This window comes from Leuresthes tenuis, unplaced genomic scaffold, assembly GCF_036924035.1.
Source record: "Leuresthes tenuis unplaced genomic scaffold, fLeuTen1.0.hap1 SCAF_22, whole genome shotgun sequence".
Classification (NCBI taxonomy): domain Eukaryota; kingdom Metazoa; phylum Chordata; class Actinopteri; order Atheriniformes; family Atherinopsidae; genus Leuresthes; species Leuresthes tenuis.
In genome coordinates this window covers 16,127,412-16,150,136 of record NW_027325376.1, presented here as the reverse complement: position 1 = coordinate 16,150,136, position 22,725 = coordinate 16,127,412, and the positions used below count along the sequence as shown (strand labels likewise).

Below are 22,725 nucleotides of genomic sequence, written 5' to 3'. Positions count from 1 at the left end.
AAAACGCCACCCCAATTGTCCATTGAAGTGATCACATCCCATCACACATTTCTGTAAGTGGCTGGCCTCCACAAGGACTGCATACCCACAAAGTCCAAGGAAAAAAACTTATGGCCAAGGTACTGTGTTTCAACAGGCTTCCCAAATCTGGCCAATCAGAATAAAGTTGGCTTTTATGGATGGGGGTGATGCTTTAGAAGGGGGTGAAAACTGCTTGTTTCAGACAGAAAATGACTATGTCGTTTTATATGAGTTTGGAGAGATATTGCGTTTATTATAACCCCATTTTTAGATTTGCACACAGAGGATGTTGTGTGGGAGGAAACGTTCCTCTTCCCGTCTTTGTCACAAAACCCTTTTTTTCAATTCACTAACAGTTAACAAACGCAGAAGCGAATGTTTTATGCTGCCTTGAAGTGTTACACACGGTTACCACTAAAGTCTGTCACAGGGCTGGACGCTGAAGCAACAAAAAAAAAAAAAAAAGGGAAAAAACACGCTTCTGACGTCAGTGGAAATCCCCTTTATCTTCTGTTTGACTCTGACAAAACTCAAGATAACATTTTCAAACAAATATCCTAAAATATCATCTATGAATATGCCTTTTTAAAAATGTTTTTTAAAAATGTATGGCCAAGTGTCGTAGAAATAATTTCGTTCAAATAAATGTGCAACAGATGTACACAAACGGACAATGTGTGTGACTTTAAGACATATTTATCATCCGAATCATTTGGCGTGTTCCAGAGTCGCGCATGACTGTAATAAAAACAACATTATCAAGCTATTACAGCTCTCGTCTCTTGGCCAAAGTAACTTCAGACCGTGCCTAACAGCAGTTGGGTTTAGTTTCGGTTTTGTGTTCGGGATTTTCACCCTCCGATGTGATGTTCAGCCCCGGCGCAGGCTTCCTTATCCGCCCGGCAGCCGTCGCAGCTCCAGCGGAGACGCTCGTTGATACGTGACGCTCAGCCCAGCTCCTTTCCTCCTGCCTACCGAGGATCTATCGTTGCAACATACGCTGAACTCTGGACTCGTGTTTATTGTTGCTGTATAATTGCGGAAGACCGGAGCGAGCGGGCGCTGGTGGAAACGAAACTCTTGAGAGCGAGCGGGCGACCGACATCAAGTAAGAAAAGCAACACCGAAAGATTTGAGTATTCATTTTTTTATGTCGAAAACCTTAAAAGTTCTGCTGCTGTGTTCTGACACAATGGTTTTCTCCGTTTCCTGTTTGGTTTCTGGTATAGAACAGGCTATGATCTAATGAGATAAATGTCTCCCAACACCCAGATGCCATATTATCTCATCGGGGCATATTGGGTACGCTGGCGATACGAGTTCTTTAATTAACGAGGGTTATGTTTAAAATAAACGTAAGTAGTGTGAACATGTCATTGTAAACCTGGTAACATATGAGTGTTGTTGTTGATCAAAAGCAAACGCCTGCAGCGTAAATACGGACAAACATCTGTCATAAGTTGTCAGCGCTTTGTTTACAGCATATGTTATTTCAGGTGTTGATGGAACGATTCCGTTTCAGGCTACTTTAAGCGCAGTAGCACTCAGTTTGGACTATAAGATAAATATTGTGCATTGTATTTCACTTGCTTCTCTACTAAACCCCCCCTACCGCCCCCACCCACCCCGCCATTTTTCTTTATTTACCCTAAAAATCATTACGAATATGTTACACTGCTTGACATTAAACTAGATAACCCCATACCTTCTGGGTTGTGACTCCATTAGGTGTCTAGTTTGGGCCCCTTGTCATGTTTCACTAGTCTGTGGGCTTTGTTACATGAGTACCAAGGGGAGAAAATAATTCCCCTCTGATGCTTTAAAGGGACCACAAGCAGGTACAGTAAAAGGCTGCTTTACATTTGTGCATCAATTGTTTATGCCTCCCCTCTGCTAAAAAAATAAAAAATCCAGACTCCATTCTCGTTAACATGGTTATAAATTGTATTGTATGTGTTACAAGACACATCACGAACAGAATCAGCCGTCAGCGATATGGGCGTGGATATCTGTTTTGAATCTGCAGAGCGCCAACGACAACTACCCTCAAAAAAGCGAGGTCAGACAGCCAATAAGTTTCACATAGAGGAATAAAATAAATGATAAGCATGGGCAAGTTACGAAGAGAGTCATTTGGCTGCTTCAAGTATTTATGACCGCTACATCAGTGACTGGAAACACACAGGGGATCACCTGCAATGGAAGTATTAGAAGGGATGAACTGCTCACTGGTTGGTTGAGCTAGCAAGAAACCAGCAGCAGCTTTGGTTCTGATCTACCAGCTGTCACCAAAGTTGCCATCATCTGTAGCTGCTCAGCAGCCGCTAGCATCCGCAGCTAGGCCAGGCAATGGTGATCCTACTTGCAGCTAGGAATCACCAGCCTATAGGCACAGATAAAAGCAGCTGCCGAGCAGTTACAGCCGGTAGCAGCCGAAGCAGCAAACCCAGCCACTGTAACTGCTAGCAGCTGTAGCCCTGTTTGAATGGCAAGAAGTCCATTTTATAGTAGTCCTGCAAGCAATAGAAAGTGAATGCATTAACATTCTGATACTTTCCCTCGCATGCAACATTGTGTAATTTAGTTTCCTTTTATTAGGAATAGCTCTCAGGTTACTTACTTGCGGCCTCTTCGTGGTTGCCATTTGCCTGTGGGACTGTCATGAAATTTAGTAAGGCACAGAGTCAGATTTTTTCTTCTGAGGAGATAAGATGCTTTAATAATAATACATTGGAAGAGAGAACAACACAGTACAGAATACAGAGTTGCTCTGACCACTGAGGCAAAAACACACAGTTATATTGCCCGCTTATCACCTTATCTCTCTTTGGGTATAGTTGATTGTCCTTCTATCTTTCCTCCCCAACCATTAGTTGAGGTTACCCAGACACAGTCGTAAATACCAGCCTCAACCCTGTCCCCCTTAAAGTGTAGCTATCTCATTATAACAAGCCCACCATTGTACAGAGGAATTTAAGAAAAACAGGGCAGGGTGGTACCTTGCAGCTCGGTCATTTGCAGGTTATACACAGTAACACTCAATACAATGCATATAAGAATTAATTTTCCATTCCAGGGACCCCAAGGTATTTTTAGCTGTCCTGAATGGCCAATATGTTGGCTTCTGGTAGTTTAGCCCCTTCAGTTATGATCACCTTCCCTCTCCCAGATATCATTCGGGTGCATTTTTCCAGTCCGAATGACATCTCAGTATCCTTGCTGGATATCCTGGTGAGGTGTATCAGTGAGTCGATGTGTCACTCAGTCCTGGCTTACAACTTGACATCATCCATGTAGAAGAAATGGCTGATGATCGCCCTATTTCAAAACCAGTCTCCAAAGCCACTTTTTGTGATAATCTGGCTGAAGTGGTTCAGGCCTATGCAGAACAGCAACTGGACAGAGCATCTCCTTAACAGTTACCACACTTGATGGTGAAATAGGCTTGGAAATGGCCTCCAGGGTTGTCTTCCACAGCCCCATTGAGTTCCTGATGAAAACTCTTAGTGTCTTGTTGATGTTGCAGAGTTTTAATCCATGTGTGCGGCATTGAGTCATAGCCTTTCTTGTTGTTAACAGATAAGTATGTCTGATCTTGAACCTTAAGTGACAGCTGTTGATCAGTAGCTGGCGTGTAGCCCCTCTGGTGTTGCTTCCAATTCCCGTCTGGGCTCTGCTCATGTATTGAGCCATGTGACTACATATTTTATCCGCAGTGATGCCTGACAGGAGCTTCCATGCTGTACTTAGGCAGGTTATTGGCTGGAGGTTGGATTGCAATGCTCTTCTGGGGAACTTTTATGATTCTGACTGGGTGGGTACATCATCTTGTAGTTCTCTGTGACCAGATGTAGTGTGAAGTGCTGCATTCACATCTTCTTGCACTTTCAGAAGATACTTTGTCTCTTAGCCTTGGCAAAGGGCCACGCAGGCACAAAGTATCACGGTTTTACACAATGTCCATCTCAGGTAAGTGGCTCGCCTGTAAAGGTTATTAGGGCTTTGTAATGGGGCTTGTTACCCTTTTTAAGGTGTTGGGGATGATGATATATCCCTCCTGACCTGTTGTGCTGGTTCCCCTTTGCCGTAGCATCTTTGTTGTACCTCATCAATTTCTACTCGTAATTGCAGATTTCGTTTTCAAACATTAGAACACTAAGTTAGACGTTGTATATATATATAATGGGACTGGGTAGTGTAGTGGTATTATTGCCACCTTTTCGTAGTACCTTTCAAACCCCCTGCATGAAAGGTACTACCTCCAGTAGGGGTCCTTAGGCAAGACCCCCTTACCCTTCATACCTACCTGTAAGTCGCTTTGGATAAAAGCATCTACCAAATGCATAAACATAAACATATAACCTCACACTGGGATTACTGGAATAGTAGCCTGCCAACAATGGGAGATTCTCCAATGTAGTCCATGAATGTCTTGTTCCAGTCACTCGCTTATCATCAGTAAGTCCTGGTCTCCTTGGTACAGACACAATTGTAACTCGTATCAACCAAATCCTTCAGTGTTCAGGTATTATTAAAAGCTGCACTTACTTAGATTTAATGCACCAACAGTACACCAGCAAAATATGTAACAGGTTGGACATACACATGTCACTCGTCATCAAAAAAAAAAACATGGCAAAAAAACACTAGACTTCAGTTCAAGTCAAAATTCATATTAGGACCATATTTGAGTGTATCCTGAGGAGCCACATGGATTTGGGCAAAAAAGTAAATTGTTACATTGTTTTCTGCATCTCACCTCTAGTGTCCCAGCTCTGACTTGTTTACGGTTGCCAGATTTGGTTAAGCTCTTAATTTGTCAATTTGGGCCATTTGAGCCAACTGGTAAACACAACCACACATGAACAGATAGGGTATAATATGAGCTGACCTGATACAGACACAGTTTCAGCACCTGGACTTGAACTAGTGTATTTTCTCTCGTTGGGGTATAATTCATACCACATCTGGGCTGAATTCTTCTTCACCTGCCCTGCTGGATTTGGGTTAAATAATTTTGTCTTTATGATTTATGAAAAAAATTGTAGAAGCCTTCACTTTCTCTTTTTACCATCACAATTTAAAACATACTGTTTGTTTTTTTTTCACAGTATGTTCGACTCTCTGCCAGAAATTTAAGAAGACACAATGGACAGTGAAAGAAGCGATGGAGGTGAAGCAGGAGATGGAGAGCCGGAGGTTGAGGATGAATTTGCATGTGCTGGGATGCTGCGGGGATCTCTGACCTCTCTGCATAACACCGTGGAGCGGATTTTTAGAGTGACCTTTGGAATCGGAGCAGAGGATTTGCCTCATGGCAACAACGGTCAGATCTGGCTGAAACTAAGAGGACCAAGAGCAAGTGTGACAGCCGCTAAAGTAAGACAATTTCCTGGTTTCATTGTACAAAGTTGAATCAGTTCTTTGTGCCCAAAAGTTTGTCAGATATTAATAAAATCATGTAAAATCAATCATCATGTAGCAGCTGCAAATAAATAGGTAAATGTATTTATGTATTAGTTGTTGCAAAAGTTAGCATAGAATTAGATACATCGGGTTGCCATCCTCTGGGATTTCATGGAAACAAATAATATCTTAAAGGTTAAATGGGGATATAGCATTGGGTTTGACTGAAAATAGGGATTTAAGATCTATCAAGAATCCTCATAGGAAACCTAAATTTCAAAATAAGGAGAGAGATCGTTTCAGTGTTAGGTTTAGGTGCAAAACACATCAATTTTACATAGCCATGATATATTTCATGGGTCATATCTTAAAGATTCTTAAAGTGCTCTTATTTTGAGATGCAGCATTTAAAAGGTAAAAGTCAAACTGCCTCATTTAATAATGTCTAGAATAGGATCTCCAGTAAACATCAGCCTTTGGAATAATCCTGTTCTTTCTCTGGAAGACTCAATGAACATGCTTATTGTTACATTTGAGTTCCATAAGCTTAACACTAGTTAGTAAAAGTGTGGACAGTATCGTTTCTCTATTTTTGTGTGATTTAGGTGGCTTTTCATGACTTGATGCAATTTCTTGGGAACTGCACATGGTTCAAGCCTTTTATTCTTTGAATAGGTTAGAATGAGTCGGAATAGGCAAGTATAGCTGAATAGGAATAGGAATGCATGCGATGTCATCAGACATGTGACTGTACTTTAAGCCACTGAGTGGGGAAAAAGACAGCCTGCATATAAAAAGGTGAAGAGCGGTAGAGCAATCATTGTACCAGACTCAGCATTCTTTGCTTTGGGATTTTTCCCGGCATAGAAAGGAGGTACATATAACTGTCAGGAAGCCAATTCCTGGGCAAATGTCAATGTCTGTGGTCTGCAGAGTCTTTTGGAAACTTGCAAAGATCCCAGAGACCAGGAGCCTTTAATTTAAAGATGGTATTCATTAGTAGTACTCCCAGTCCTGTTGATTCTGGCAGCAGCCGTGTTGAAGGTTTTGGTCAGTCAAGAGCTGGCAATTCACTCACCGTGGGCGTGTCTAGACAGTGACAGCAACGCAGGTGCATACAGCACTGAATACTGTCTCATGGCAGGCTTCTGAAAGCTGCTATGCAAGTGTGAAAGCAGCTCTGATTAAAAGGCGTTCTTTCAGACAACAGACTCAATATAGAAACTTGATCAACAACTCTCATCTGAGTTTCACAATTCAATTTTGCAACCTAGCAACTCATGAATAATGACATCATGATATCAAACTGAATGTTGTTCACACAGAGAATAAAGTGATTTGGTCGTTACACTTGTTAGCCATTTCTTAGCTCAAGTGAGCAAAGTTTGTCCTTGTGCAATAAAAAAACATACAACACAAATGCTCACTGACAAGTTCAGTCACCTTCTTGTATGTCAATGTGGTTACTCTTTGCTGAGAGCCACTTTGGGAAAGAGCAGTGCTGAAATAGTTGATCTCTTCCTCGTGGGTAGTCTGTCCAAGATTTAAGATATGAACTAGTGCGTCCATTTAAAAAAAAAAGAAAGACGCAAGACAGCAAAAAAAAAAAAAAAAGGACTAGAACTCTGAAAAAAATCAATAAAATCAGTAACCTCTCAGGCCTCTAAACTAGAATTCAGTTTAAAATAATTTTCATAATCTTACTGTCGTGGGGCCTACAAAAACAGAGTTACAAACGATGATATAAATGATTTTCATAATACCATACACCCCCGCATCACATCCAATTTGATTTAGTCTCTTTAGGACCCTCTTCTGAAAGACCTAGTTTTCTCTGATTACTTGAAGGGTTCAGGGATGCTGCTCAGAATTTGTATGAGGCTGTGGTAGCCTAGCCACAAGGTAGGCATTTTGCAATTATTTTATATGGTGATGAAGACAAGTAATGAGGGGGAAAAACACCTGAAAGGGCATTGAGGTGTGGGGCTGATTCAGAAGTACCTCTCTTTGGTGTGGACTTTGGGTTTTGTAACATCTGAAGCCCTTTTCCATGCACACAAAGCTATAAAACACACCGAAGAAAAGGGAAAATCCCCAAAAGCACTGTTGGTTTTTGCTTCCTGTCTTTGTGTTGTCTTCTGTTCTTGTAACTGCCTGGCGGTTTTTACCCCTGACCTTGTTTGAGCCTGATGCATGAACCTTGCATGCAGACAAGAAACCATGGGTGCAGAACATGCGTTGAGGATGTGTGAACACCCCAAGCATTCTTCGATCCAAGCACGCTGACACTGACATTATTATAGTGATTTAACCCTGATATGAGTTGGAAACAAAGGCAATATACTATACAGTATACAGAAACCAGTATGAAGGTAATTTTTCTTTTCTGATTTTCTTTATTGTTAATTTTGATGATGTACTCTAATTTTATGGGGATTGATACAAGTTTAGTAACAATTTATAAAGATGGCTGTGTAAAATCTCTCCAATAAGACTTGGAAAAAGAAAGCACATTCATCTGATCATCTTCAAGCAAAACTCTAGCTATACTGTACACTGCGCATTCACCCATTGCAGAAGTTGCCTGTCCTCAGCCAGTAACTGATGTTATCTTTGTGTTGTGTGACACCTCATTTTGGTGGCGCCTCATTTCTGCTCCACTCTTCACAGAACGGCCCAGGTTCTGCAAATTCTGGCATCAAGGAAAGATTACATTTCTGTGACGGAGGTAGAGCAGTTAGCTAGCTAGTTGCTAGTCCAAGGCTAATGCGTTGTAGTAGGCTTATTTATAATGGTCAAGCTTTTGGGGACGGGTCACTTTTTGCTCACCTTATGAATCTAATCCTGCTCATTTTTTTATCTAAACACTGAATGAATATGCAGTCTAAAGTCCCATTTAGTTTTTTGTGTTGATTCTGGGGTTTTTTTCCCCAAGAATTTCCACTCAAGCTCCTTTAAAGAAAAGCTGGGTTCCATGTGGGAAAAAAAAGCTGAGTCTTTAGATGTAGAGGCAAAGCAGATGTCCTAAATTACACAGTGAGACACGTTTGTCACATATGACAACATTTTCTTTTTTTTCAGGCTCGTTTGAGAGTTCTCAGCCTTCATTAGTTGACTGAGTTTGTTCAAATGTCAGCAAATTGTGGATGTTTCAGCTAATAGACTGAAATAAAAGAGAGACCATATTATACAGTTGAAAGGTGTGAAACAGATGAGTCAGCGGACCTGCAGCACACATCAATGATCAAGATACACACAGAATGGTCTACCTTTTAAATGTTTTATAAGAAAAAACAGTCGTGGTCAATATTGGCACAAACTGTCTAGATTTTGTCGGAAGATATAGTAGCACATGAGATGACATGTCTCTGTCTTTTAGTTATTTGTGAAGGGAGTTGTGAATCAGGAGGAGCAGCAGGAAGTTTCGTATCCCGGGGTCCTTCACTGCATCTTCTGTGGAGCCAGAGGGCTGTTCGTGGACAGCCTGATAAGAAACACCTCAGCACATATTGTGGTAAGCGTTGCACGCCGACATTATTTCTACAACTAACAATTGTTTTCATTTTTTGGAACCTATCCATTGTTTACCAAACTAATAAGCTAATTATTTACTATAAAATGTCAGAAATGATCAAGCAGTGGTCAGATTTTGAGAGATGAAGAATAGTTAGAAGAACAGAAGAAGAATAGACTAAGAGAGATATCATTAACTGTGGCTCCAATATTCAAATTGATTTCTTTGTGTACTGTGAAAGAATTACTATATTGTCTTAAATCTCTGCAAAGATGAGTGATATATTTTTCTAATTTGTCACCCTGAGAGTATTTAAAAGGCTATAACCATCACCCTGAAACTGACTTTCATTACTAAGCCATCGAGGTTTATAAATGAATTAACACAAGACTCTACAAGCGACGGAAGAAGTTCAAAAGGCCAGTTGAGGCCACGTTGAATGGAAACACTTGCATCACTTAACAAATGCCCCACCAGCTTGGTGCGTCATGCTCAGGCATTTTCGACTGAGGGTGTAATAACGATACTGACCAATGTTGTGATATCTAAAAATTACATTCATTATTCCAACAAAAAACACATTATTAGTCAATATTAATGTTACGTCATCAGCTGAAATTTTGTCATACGTCTACAAGAAACAAAATCAAAACCTACATGTAAAACCACGATGTGGTCATTGGGAATTTTTTAATCTATTTTCAACATGATTTGTTAGAACGCAAATGTAGAACTCAGAAAAAAAACACCTTTGACACCACTAGTTGGGGAGGCAAGGAGCTGGGAAAATAACGTCATTGATGTCTCTTCCCTTCTTTGTAGAGTTTACCACACCAGTTTCTTTTTTTCTTTAAAGACTTGATCAGTTAATTTTAAGCGCTTAAAACCTCAGCTGAGGATGATATCATATGATGCTGATTTTAATGTATATGAAACTTTCAGGTTCACGTCAGTCATTTGTGCAGACGCACTGGGTAGAAAAAAAAACAAACTCATACCCCATATTTATTTGAATGAGAGCTGGCTATCATTAAAGGGAGCCAACGCTGGAGGCTCAAACAAAATAAAAGCAGAAAAAACGTTTGCTCAACTTTTGCTGAACATAAAGTCTTTTAAATCCCGCACATTTTAAAGATAGCTTTCCACAGCTGTAAAATATTATCTCCAATAGAAGGTACAAACCCCAATTCCAGTGAAGTTGGGACATTGTGGAAAATTTAAATGAAAACAGAACACAGTGATTTGCAAATCATTTTCAACCTGTATTGAACCTATCTATTGAATACAATACAAAGACACTGTGCATGTTTACCGCTGTGTTACTTTTCAACACCTTTTACCTTTTAACAACACTGAGGACGCTAATTGTTGAAGTTTTGCGGGTGGAATTCTTTTCCCTTTCTTGCTTGATGTATAACTTTAGTCACTCAGCAACCTGGGATGATATTTTGCGCTTCATGTGCCGCACATTTTCAAGTTGGGACCGAAGGCAGGCCAGTCTCCTGTCAATCTGTTACTATGAAGCCACGCTGTTGTAACACATGCAGAGTGTGGCCTGGCATTGTCTTGCTGAATAAGCAGGGACGTCCCTAAAAAAAGTGTGTGTGTACCTTTCAGCATTAATGGTGCCTTTACAGATGTGAAAGTTACCCATGCAATGGGCACTAACCCAGCGCCAAACCGTCACAGATGCTGGCTTTGGAACTTTGCGCTGATAACAATCTGGATGATCCTTGGACACGACGTCCATGATTTCCAAAATCACTTTCACACTTTGCGCCAGTCCATCTCAGTTGAGCTCGGGCCCAGAGTAACCGGCAGATTCACATGGTAGGGTTTTAACTTGGATGCACTAGATGTAGCGACGAGCTGTGTTAACTGACTGAGTGGTTTTCCTTAAGTGTTCCTGAGCCCACGTGGTAACATCCTTCCCAGAATGATGTCGCCTGAGGGATCGAAGGCAATGTTGGTTGTGGGCCTTGCCGCTTGCTTGCAGAAATTTCTACGGATTCTCTGTATCTTTGGATGATATTATGGACTGTAAATGATGAATTCCCCAAATTCTTGCAGGTGTGCATTGAGAAACATTGTTCTTCGATTGGTGGAGTATTTGCTCATGCAGTGGTGAACCTCAACCCACTGAGGTTCACCATGACTGAGACTTTTGGGGATGCTCCTTTTACACCCAATCATGACATTCACCTATTTCCAATTAACCTGTTCACTTGTGGAATGTTCCAAACAGGTTTTTTTTTTTTTTCGCATTCTTCAACTTTCCCAGAGTTTGTTGCCCCTGTCCCAGCTTTTTTGGAGTATGTCGCAGGCATCAAATAAAAAAAGAGCGAATATTTGCCAAAAAAAATAATGTTCATCAGTTTGTACATTAAATATTGTGTATTTGTAGTGTATTCAATTGAATGTAGATTGAAAAGGATTGCACATTGTACTCTTTTTATTTACTTTTTCCCACAATGTCCCAACTTCATTGGAATTGGGGTCTGTAAGTTGTCTTGTATCTTTCAAGCTCTTGTTAAAAACTTTTATCTTGCTGTCATGAAGATGAGCTAGATTAATGCAGATCTGTTTTCCTGTGACCAAACAGGTTGGCTCACCTGGATTCCTGCTTATATCTGGTCTAGCGGAGCCAGTGGTGCGAGCCTACTCCCTTATCGCAGACCTGGTGGCGAGGTATGAGGGCACACAGTCCAGACGCACAGACTTTGGGGAGAAAGCCATGGGAGAGTCCCTGGATTCACGCCGAGCCTTCAAAACTCTTGTGGAGAAATGGGAGGACAGGCACATCCTGGACCTTCTTGTGCTGCCAGGATCAGTGAAAGAAATCCTGCTGGATTTGGTGAAAGAATCTGGTCCTGGATCGAGCCCAGCGCTGGTGGATGGGAATACAGGTGCAAAATCTCGGGGGGATTCTAATGACATGTGGGAAAAACAAAATGCCACTAAGCAAACGCTCCCTGATCCTTCCAGTTCTACGGACAGATGGGCTGAACGAATGGCTACAAGGCCTTTGGAAGACTCTGCTGAGGACTCCTTCTTTCAATCTTTTTTCTCCCCTGCAGGCACCAGAGGGAGAGCAGAGGGTGCCGAGGACAGACTCCAACCCGCTCCATGGGAGATGGGAGAGGAACAGCCCAAGCAACAAGCAACGAGCATCGAGGGCAAAGAGGGACAAGGAGAGGAGAAAGAACAGGAGCTGCATTTGTCAATGGGAAACAAGGAGTTTTTGCTTCTTTTGAAGTTTTTCACAGCTATGGGTTATACAGAGGATGTCGTGAAACGAGTCCTTGCGAGAACAGGACTGAAGGAAGCATCGCAGATTCTGGATTTGGTCCAGCAGGAACAGGATCACAGTGATCGGGAGCAGACAATTGGTGGTAAAAAACGAGAAAGTGTCGCTTTGAACCAGGCAAACAGGCCCTGTGAAACAGAGCACAAAGAGGATAAGAGTACAGATACAGTAGGAGGTAAGATGATAGGTAGTAATGGAGAAATAGTTGACGTTCAACAAGGAGAGGAAGAGGGGGCAATAGGAAGGATCAAACACTGTCAGGGAGAAGGTAGTGTGGAGATGGGGCTGATAGAAAAAGAAGAAGACTTTGTCTTGGGAGTGTTGAAAAAAGCAGCAGTAAGCTGTGGGTACACTGAGCAGAATGTAGCCAAAGTCTACAACATGATGCCTGATGGATCTACTCACCGGCTGCTCCTGGAGCTCCAGAGAGAGGGTATCAGGGATACAGATAGCTTCAGGGAAGAGCCGAGGGAGATTGATGATGTGGTGTTGGAAACAGAAGGGCCAAAAGTTGGACCTGCTGAGGCCGAAGCAAGAGAAGAAATTGAGCTTTTTAAACTTGAAGAAGAAAGAAAATCTGATAAGAAACGACAGGTTAGAGTGCTGAACCGTTCTGGTTCTGTTGCAGAACCAGATTTGTGTATTTGGACTAACAAACCACAGCCATTGCCTTCAACTCAGTACACTTCTCAGCCAAAGCAACACCAGCCTTTACAGTCCCAAACACCTCACAAAGTCCACCTGCCTGAAGTCAAAGGGCCACCCATGCCTACTTATTCTTCATCCCTAAATCCTCCACTCCCCACTTTTCAGTCTAATAAGCAACATGGCCAAACTAGACATTGGCCTGATTCAGCCACCTCGAAACAAAATCATCAACCTCACAACAATTCCTCAACCTCAAAATGCCAAAATTCAAATTCCTTGAAGCAAGCACTTCAAGTTCAACCCCCCACCTTCCCTGTCAGTGACTGGCCCTCCACCGGAACAAGAGAAAGACGGAGTTTCATGTCTACTTCTTCAGTGGTGGTGACAGGGGAGCAGCGCTTCCTGGAGGGTCTGCAGACTTCCTTTGAGCTCAAACTAACAGACCAGCCTGGAGACCCAAAACTGAGAACAATCATCATTGATGGGAGCAATGTCGCGATGAGGTGGGGAATGTGACAAACTCTGTGTAGAACAGTCTTACATATGCATTTTTCAGGTTATGGGAATATACGTTTAAGTTGATGGTTTCCCATATAAGTTTAGAAACTATATTAATTTCAGAGGTTGAAGATATACATTTAGTTTTTCCTTGTTTTCCATTTAGATTAGAAAAGCTGAATAAAGTATTTAGATTCATTCTTTCTGAGGAGGTGAAGCTGAAATTACTCACTTGGAAGTCAGAAATTCCAACTCCATCATAATCCATATTGGTCCTATTGGTTCATTTATTGATGGAGTGATACATTTATTTGCCTCCAGCCATTTAAACAGAATAATCATGAGCAACTTGTGTTTGTGTAAAACATTTTTCCACAGCTGGAAACGTTGTCAAAATCTTAAAATGCTTTGAAAGAGATGCAAGGCTCATAAACCCTGTTGATGTTAGACTCAAGAGACGATTAATTCTCTCCACAAACGTTTTGCAGTCGCTGGGTTACCAAACAGCTGTGAATTTCAGTCTGCATGATGGCTGTCAGTTTGAAATATAGAGATAATGTGGTAACCAACCACATGTATGATTTGTTTATCATCATTGTCTTACAAAGGGGTGTCAGTTTGGTGTCTAATTTGTTAACATTTGTTATAGTAGCAAAAGAGAGACAAAACTAGGATGACATTTTTAGTTCCAAAGATCCTCTGAACTGGGATGACATCAACTCATGACATCATTTGTGACAGTGATTGTCATTTTGAGACATGTCTGATTTCGTTAGCAAACTCTAAAGTTACCCCTACATGTCCTCTACAGTCACGGGCTGGGTCATTTCTTCTCCTGTCGAGGAATTGCTCTTGCCATCCAGCACTTTTGGGACCGAGGCCATCGTCACATCAGTGCTCTGCTGCCGCAATGGAGGCAAAAGAGTGACCCCAGGATTAAAGGTATTGTGAACTGACACATATATAGTAAAAGCACTGACTGACTAAGCTCCTGATGAGTTTTTATAACAGAAAAAAACCTTACTTTAGTCTTGATAGCTCACATGTAAATGGTCAATACTACTCTGTCTAAAAACCACGAAACAGAATGTTTATGCCAAAGTAATACACAAGGATGCAGTCTAAACTAATGATTTCACTTTGAATGGTATTTCCTGCACTTCACACACTTCTATACGTCAGTAAACCACCTTTACAAACTCATCATTGAAGACTGTCTCTAATTATAAGAGGAGCTTTTCTCACATTAGTGCATTACTAACCCAAATAAATCGATGTCCTCAGCTATACTGATGTTAAAGATATTACAACCCATTTTTCATAAATGGTAAATGATATATGGACTGTACTTGTATAGCGCTTTTCTAGTCAAAAGTTATTTACAGTCCCTGCTGTTAACTGCAGTATGATTAGATTTATGATCAGCATGACATGTCAGCTGACTATGTAAATTTTACAACAGCGTTGTTTGCTAACCTGAATGAAGAAGAAATATGCTCTTTGAATCAGTGTGTTAAATATCAACAGAGTACATCCAGCAGACTCTGCTAGCCAAGCTAATATTGACAGTACTAATCCTAGCAAGATACCAGAGTTGCAGTTAAAAACAAAAACTGTCAACCTCCAGATAATTAGTAGTAGTCCCAATTCTCTGGTAGTGTTACAAATTGTTATTTTCTAGGAAACTTTGCTCCTAGAAGTGCCTGACTTTCCTGAAGCCTGGATGCGCAGCCTAGCTAACTTGCTTTTTACTATTTGAATCAAGCAGAGCATGGAAGGAGGACTGAGTTACAACCACATATTTCTGCATCAGCAGGGTCTTTATTTCCAATTTAGAGACTCTGAACATGGTAAACAACATTTTGATGACAGTTATTCTGAAGTCTGGGCTCCACAATTACAACTGTCCTTAACGGAAAGACTCAACCCAGAACAATTGAAAATTTTTTATTAGGATAAAACTTAAAACAAATACTGAATTGAATAAATTTGATATGATTAATCACAATTAACTAAAAAGAGCCATGCGATTAATCACAATTAAAAATTGTCATTGCTTTACAGCAGTAAGTACATATAGTTTGATTAACAGAGGAAACTCCATTCAAAATCAAATTAGATTACAATATTTCCCATTTTGCACGTGAGATACAAGGAACAAAGTGTGTTCCATGTATCACTAAATGTCTGTAGTCATGCATTTGTTGGTATATTTTATTTACTTTGATAAAATATAGGAAGAAAGAGAGTTGAATTTGCATTTCCATTTTGAAGGGCATTCCTAAATGTGTATTTCATATGCTGCAACTGTCACAGATGGTGGAGGAGTTGGACCCAAAGAGCAGACTTAAGGCTCGTGTTTGAGGGAAAACAAAAAGGGAACTAGAGAGTCTAAATGATTTGTGAATGAGAACAACTGAGGAGATTGAACACAAGTGGAATGAGTGGAATTAACAACCTCCAAAACAGGGGAACTGAGGAAACTATTGAAAGAGTGTGAAACTGAACTGAATAAAGACTAGACTTAGGACAAGAGCAACAAGAAACAAAAAGACAAATCAAGACAAGAATAGAACGTAAGAAAAACCCACGACTAAACAAGCAAGAAAAGAACAAAACCCAGATAAAGCAAGACATGAAAAACCAAACCAATGCAGGGGGTGGAATACAGGACACAAAACCACAGACCATGACAGTAACATACATTCAAAATACATTAGGCGAGTTTTGAAGAAAGTTAACTGAAACATGTTAAGACATTACACTGCAATAAAAAGCTGTGTGGTCTTTCATTTGAATGAGCTAAGATTCCTTCTCACTGATTTATCAGTTGGTTAAATTTCCCCTCCAGCATTTGAAGCCTTTGTTTTAGTACAGCTCTTCATACCACAGTTATCCTTTGAGGGTTCAAAGTTGCGAAACCCTTCTTGGGCGTGTACATGTTTATGTGTATGTTTACGTGCTTGTGTGCCGTTACAGAGAGACAATACATTTACAAAGTGCGGTTTGCGTTGTATTGTTAGTCACATTAAAGGGGAAAACGAATCAGGACTCAATATGGCCTTGTGGTGTGCGCTCACCAAGTGTGTGTGGGCGTTTTCTCTCTGAGCAGACAAAACCTTGTGTTGTTTGTTCCTGCCTCTCAGAGCAGCACTATCTGACGGAGCTGCACAAGCTGGGCCTGGTCTCCTACACCCCCTCCAGGGAGGTCCACGGCAAGAGGATCAGCTCATATGACGACAGGTGGATGCACGGCATCATGGCATAATGTTTTTTGTCTGAAGACATGAAACTCTTGGTAAACTTTAGCATGCATCTCTTTACCCTCTTCTGCCTTGTTTCCACAGATTTATACTGCAGCTTGCACAAACGACAGATGGGGTGATTGTAACCAATGACAACCTGAGAGACCTCTCGGACGAGTCCCCTGTATGGAGGGACATCATCAAAAAGAGGTAGAAGAACATTTTAAGCAGGATTTGTTTTTAGCTCAAGCATAGCTGAAAAGCACAGCAATGGTGATACTGGTATGATCTCTAATTGCTTCCTCAGACTTCTTCAGTACACATTTGTTGGGGATCTCTTCATGATCCCTGATGACCCTCTGGGCAGAGGGGGGCCTCATCTGGATGATTTTCTCCATTCAGAGCACAGGTAATACACCAGTTAGATGTATCTTACCTTTTGTGTTGTCCTTTGTGTTACTGTATTTGATGTTCTCTGTTTTCTGAATTAATTACCATCTTTCCCTTTTTAGGAGTCCCATTCCAGGAAACCACTCTTTTGCTGGTCTAGCCACGGCTTCCTCTTCCTCCAAACCCCCACGCTCCCAAACTGAAGTCTTAAACTTCCGTGACCGAATACCTGGGGTCGCTCTGGAGGCATCAGGCGGAGGCGGCCGCGGTAAGGGGAGAGTACACGGAAAAGGGTGGGACGTGGGACACCAGCACAAGCAGCATGGGGCCACAGGTCCTGAACTGACGCTCAATATGGACAGGACTCCAGAGGAGACAGCTGGCCTCAGAGAGCAGCTCTCTCAGGTTTTCCCGGATCAGGACAACATGGTGACGCTGGTGCTGCAGTGCCACACGGCAGAGAAAGACATAAATGTGCTGTCTGATCTAATCTTGGAGCAACAAAAGGACTAGGATTATCATTATTTCAGAGTTTCCTCTGTATTGATTCTGACTTTTCCTATTTAATTGATTTGGTTTCCCACCAAAGCAACAGCAGCGTACCATGATCTGCATGGATATTGAATAAAAACAAATACTGGGCCAAACATTACACCTGTAGATCCATGCTTGATCTTAAAGCTACATCCAGTCTCTGCAAACTTACCATTATCGACCAAATTTTACCACTCTTATCTCCCTTCTGTCATCTCTACTAGCACCCCGCTCCTCCTTTTTCAGTGTCTTGCACTTAATTGATACTTTTGTGTCTGACACTGTAGAAAAGATGCAGAAGCATAGCCTAAGCTACAAAAACTGCACCTCCTCAGAAATGTAACAGCTATGCTGACTTCCATAACTGCTTGGTTTGCTTGGTATGCTGTGGCTACGGAATGACAGGAATGACACAAAAAACAATGAATCTTGCTGTTGTTGTCTCTCAATAGCTTTTGCAACCTCTGTATTGTCCAACACTGTATTGCTTTGGCTTTTTCTCAGTTGCATTTGTCATTTTGTATTGGTTTTGCTATTTTAGCCTCTGTTACTTCCCATTTGCTTTTGCTGTTCTCTCATCTGAATTACTTTGAATGACCCACTCTTTGTACTACTCCGAAAAAATTAATATGCAGTTGCCTGCTCCTGTGACCTACAATCTCAGGCTCACAAGCCAGTGAAGTTCACTACAACTTTGAATGCACTGCTTTGAGGCTTTACACACTTGTACACACAATTACTTCTTTCCTCTGGAAAGCAAAAAGAGATCAGATCATTGAGATGGGAAAATCTCAATGACCAATGATCAAAAACAACTCACAAATATCGAAGACTAAAGTAATAACCAAAATAAAGTCAATGCTAAAAGGAAATGGCAAACAGTTGACAAGAAGCTCACGCAGTTTAGAAATGATGATAGCAAAAGCTACGGAGGAATAGCAAAAGCAATACAGAAATTGCTAAAGCAAAGGCTGTTGAACAATAAATGAGCAATAGAAAAAGCAATGGATCAATTGAAGAAGCAAAAGCAACGTGGAAAAATAATATAAATGTATTAAATGCTACAAATTCCTAATAGATATGTCCACATTATTTTTGTAATTACCATTTATGTTTTGAAATGATCTAAATGCCTTATTTGTTCATTTATTGATTTCTCTATATTCTGTAATTCATCTTGTTATTCTTTTACAGATTTTTTTTTGTGGCACTCCTATAATTCCATATAGTTCTTGCATGTAGGCTGTGGTACAGGCTATGATGTTGTAGTAATCAAGTTTTAAGTTGACGCTGCTTTGGTGAGGGAAACAAAATTAGAATTACACTAGAAAAGACTGTCATGGAATCAAAGAACTGCCCACAATGGCCAAGAAAAGCCATTATGACAGAGGATATTGTTTCTGATGATGAGTTATCTATGCACAACACTGACCTGCATCACTTTCATGTGGTGTTTTCTAAAGAACTTTGCAAAGTCATGTTGATAGTCAAATGTATTTTTGATGGATAAATGTATAAGTAATGCACAGGTTTTCCAGCATGGATGGTACTATTGTCAGCCCACCACTTTGGTCCAGGCTTCACTGTCTTAAAGAATTTGATGAAATACCGTGACATTTTGTTCAGATGCCCCGTGAAAATGTATTCTAACTTTATTTGTCCCTTCTTTTCCTCTCGTGCCTTTCGTCCAACAGTGCGATCTATCACAGAACACCAGCAAAAGTAAAGAAAATCCAGTCATAGAGCAACTATAGGAGCTCAGGAAGGTTTATTGCGTGAAATAAAGTAGGTCGTCTGAGTTGTAGCCTTTAAAGGAGCGTCAGTGCTTCTTCTTCTGAAAGTAATGGAGATCAGTTCATTCCACAATTCCTTGTGGTCACTGCTTTCAAAGCGACATTTGATTATTTTCATCCAATTATACTTATTTAGACTCATGTCAATGAATATGAGGATTGGTGATGAGTATCAGGAGCATCTTACACTTTTGTGGCTTTTTCTGGGGTTTTTTTACATACCAACCTTGATAATGAAGTCATATTACCATATGTTATATCTTCTTATGAACTACATGATATATCCTCAGTGAAATAAAATGACCAGATCGCATTAGACTAAATATCTACACTGCTTTTGTTGGCATGTTTTTCAAACAGCTGTCGTTTCACCACTGTGGACCCCCATCACAGCTTAGTGTAATGTGATGACGTGGCTTTCTTTTCCTTAAACACTTACAAATTTCTCCTACCGTCTTTCCTTAACCTCAAGACAATTTCCAGTGAGGTCAAGGAAAAGTGCTTTGGAAAAGACAAGAGGACATCATTTTCTTTTTTACCGTTAAATTGTACCCTTGGTGGTGCTAGCACGCTAACACATCAAACTAGCACATAAAGACAGTAAAAATCAGACAATGGGGTAGTAATGATTGCTGTCAGCAATCTTTCTCTGAGTATGTCTTGATATCTGCTGTTCTCCAACATTGTTGGGTTTTTCAGCATGTAGCCATATTTTGAAAAGGCAGGTTTCACATTTTGAATAAGAAAAGTCATATAAAAGTAGATTTTTTTTCTTTTCTGTGTTCCTTTCTGGCGCATTTACTGAACTAAAACCAACAGGAAAATGGGTGGCGTTGAGCTTAGCTGAGGATGATTGCGATGCGAAACTCCTTGAGAAATGGTGAACCAAGCTTTCATATATATTCTGTACACTTGATGCTATATTGTTAAGTTATTGTAACCCAGGGCTTATGTTGTCATAATGTTTGGTGTAAAAATCATACAAGGTGTGACTGGATGATGAAAAGAATACCAAATCCAAAGAAGACGGAGCACATTGAGAATGAGGAGTTTTTCCATGCGTTTTCTAACTGAGAATCCGATCTGGCTGATTTTCAACACACCAGTTGTGAAATAATCTTATTTTAATTGTTTATACGTGTACATTTTAAGAACTTAATAAAGATATGTCTTGAAGAATAAAATTAAATGTGGGGGTTTTAATTATTTCCTGTAAAACTCTGTCTCTATTTATTCAGTTTTTGTGTCCCACAATCAGCTCATTTTAATTTAATTTGAAAACTAGAAGAGTGAGAAGTTAAAAATCTTACTTGAACGAATCATATTCACACAACTGTATCTCAGCAAGACACTGTGACATATACTGGCAGTAGGAGAAGCATGATTCAATAATTAAAGCCCTGGTGTATTGGCAGTAATGGCATCTGTCAACTCAAATTCTGAGCTACTGAAGCGTGGCAGGTTGAAAACCTAAATGCTAAAGGCTAAACCTGACAGATATGATATTTTGGGTGGTACAAATGTGCCTGTCCCATGCTTACATGTTGAGAAGATGAACATGACAGTTCTTCACGTGAGGTCAGTAAGGTTAAGCATTTGTTGGTGCAGTAGTGTTTCAATTCTTGTTCTCTCGGTTATGACTCTTCTATGATCATTTCCCTTCCAAATCCAATAACTGTTATCCCCGGGAACAATCTTTTATGATATTCAATATCAGTCATAACAGTTCGCATTCTGGCCCAGTTGTCAAGTCATTTATTAGTTTCTGAACCAACTTTTTTTTTTTTGGTGGTCAAAATTCCTCGAACACGTTCATGACCAAGAGCCATGTTGGTTCTCCATTGGACGAAAAGCCACTCAGAGATCCTTTTACAAGCTAAGTTTGGGATTTGACACAGAATTTAAAGGGAGTATCTGTTCAATTTTGTACCTCATTGGCAGTTCTACTTTAAGTAATGTAATTTGAGTCCACGCTGGTTGAGTCGAAGGGTTATAAGTTTGTAACAAACTGTACAACAGTGAGTGAATTCACTCTTTAACCTGTTTATTGTTTGGAGGTAACTATTCAAACTGAAAATGTAGCACTGCACTGAACCCAAACCTAAAATATATAGTCCAATGTTGTTCTAGTACTATGACTCTCTTAGGCTTACTGTTCACATGCTGCATCAGCTGCTGAACTGACAGCTGACAGAAACAAACTGTTGTTCATCCACGTTTCCACCAGAGGTCGGACTTCACTATTTATCTGAAAATGTGAAGAACAGCCATATGGTGTGGCGTCACTGTCATGCTGCTTCACGCATCACATGAGCCTTTACCCAATTAATTGAGGCTACGCACGTTGGATCGCACAACTGTGCGGTCAAAAAATGTTCAAACGAGAGAAGAAGGAATAATGAACTGAGTTTGCAAATAAAATAGATAATCCTCTGGAAACCGTCACACAAAGACAACCTTTGTTTCTTTGGGTCAACAGGAGCAGTTTCCTGTTTCTGCCTGTTTCCGGACAGCAGTCTGTTGCCACAGTTTCATGTTTAAATCCCAAAAGAAGAAGGAACCACTCTTCACGTACCAATTGCCTTATTCATTTTTCTTTTTTTTAATCACACCGCTTTATGTTTTAAACAGAACTGAAAAGGCTCATTGTGTTTCTCTTCTGTGTAAACGGAAGTTTCCACCGTAAATGGAAAATGTCTGAACGCAGTGAACGCAGACAGCTTCACTGAGCATGGTTTCAGAGAGGAATGACTGACGTATCAATCGAAAAACTTCCCTCGAAAATCAAGCAACGCATTGAGAAGATTAAAGTTCCACAATATGACCTGATGCTGACAGAAACACTCTAGTGAATATCAAGTCATCAACATGGTCAAAATAAACAAGATAACAGCAGACATTTTAGAGATATCTCCCCTCAGGGGATATGGGTTAAAAATCCAGAGAGACAGTGATAAAGATGGATTTATCCAGAAAATGTTGAAACCAGTTATCTTGTTTGTTGTGTTTTTTCCGGCCTTCTGCTTCCGTTTTGCTAGTTGGACTTTTTGTCTTGTTTGTGTGACGGGTATGAAAATGACAACACGACACATGTCCAGTATTTGTGTTTATACAGGAAGACTTCTTTCTTTTGAACTTCAGAGAAGAGCAAAGAGCCGAGTCTTTCCGAGAATAGAACCACATCAAACCGGTTTGGTGAGGTTCTTGACAACAGAGAAAATTGGCCGCGCGTCTATTTTGGGAACATCCTGAATGAGACTGTGAGGTTTAAACGGGCTTTACAAACTTGAGGATTAAAGGCTACTTAGACAAGAATTCTGTTGTATAATATATATTCAGCATGTGTAGTGATGGACTGAGAGGCAGCGG

The 22,725-nt window shown here is 40.5% G+C and overlaps 1 protein-coding gene across 2 annotated transcripts; it reads left to right on the top strand.

Moving 5' to 3' along the window:
• The first annotated feature begins 838 nt into the window (after nucleotides 1-838).
• khnyn (KH and NYN domain containing) lies at nucleotides 839-20,549 on the top strand. Of its 2 annotated transcripts, XM_072376973.1 has the most exons (10): nucleotides 840-1,129; nucleotides 5,133-5,400; nucleotides 8,807-8,941; nucleotides 11,544-11,847; nucleotides 12,019-13,399; nucleotides 14,206-14,336; nucleotides 16,541-16,637; nucleotides 16,742-16,849; nucleotides 16,947-17,048; nucleotides 17,152-20,548. In XM_072376973.1, the coding sequence occupies exons 2-10, from the start codon at nucleotides 5,170-5,172 to the stop codon at nucleotides 17,540-17,542; spliced, it is 2,880 nt and encodes a 959-aa protein (XP_072233074.1). In that variant the 5' UTR covers nucleotides 840-1,129; nucleotides 5,133-5,169; the 3' UTR covers nucleotides 17,543-20,548. The 2 variants fall into 2 exon arrangements, with proteins under 2 accessions (XP_072233073.1, XP_072233074.1); XM_072376972.1 differs by having other exon boundaries at nucleotides 839-1,129; nucleotides 11,544-13,399; nucleotides 17,152-20,549.
• Nucleotides 20,550-22,725: the final 2,176 nt, after the last annotated feature.

Bases quoted from the DNA above. Each gene is read 5' to 3' on its own strand.
- khnyn (XM_072376972.1), top strand. From the start codon at position 5,170: ATGGACAGTGAAAGAAGCGATGGAGGTGAAGCAGGAGATGGAGAGCCG. The intron at 8,942-11,543 runs GTAAGCGTTGCA...GTGACCAAACAG, and splicing joins ACACCTCAGCACATATTGTG to GTTGGCTCACCTGGATTCCT. The intron at 17,049-17,151 runs GTAATACACCAG...TTCCCTTTTTAG, and splicing joins TTTCTCCATTCAGAGCACAG to GAGTCCCATTCCAGGAAACC.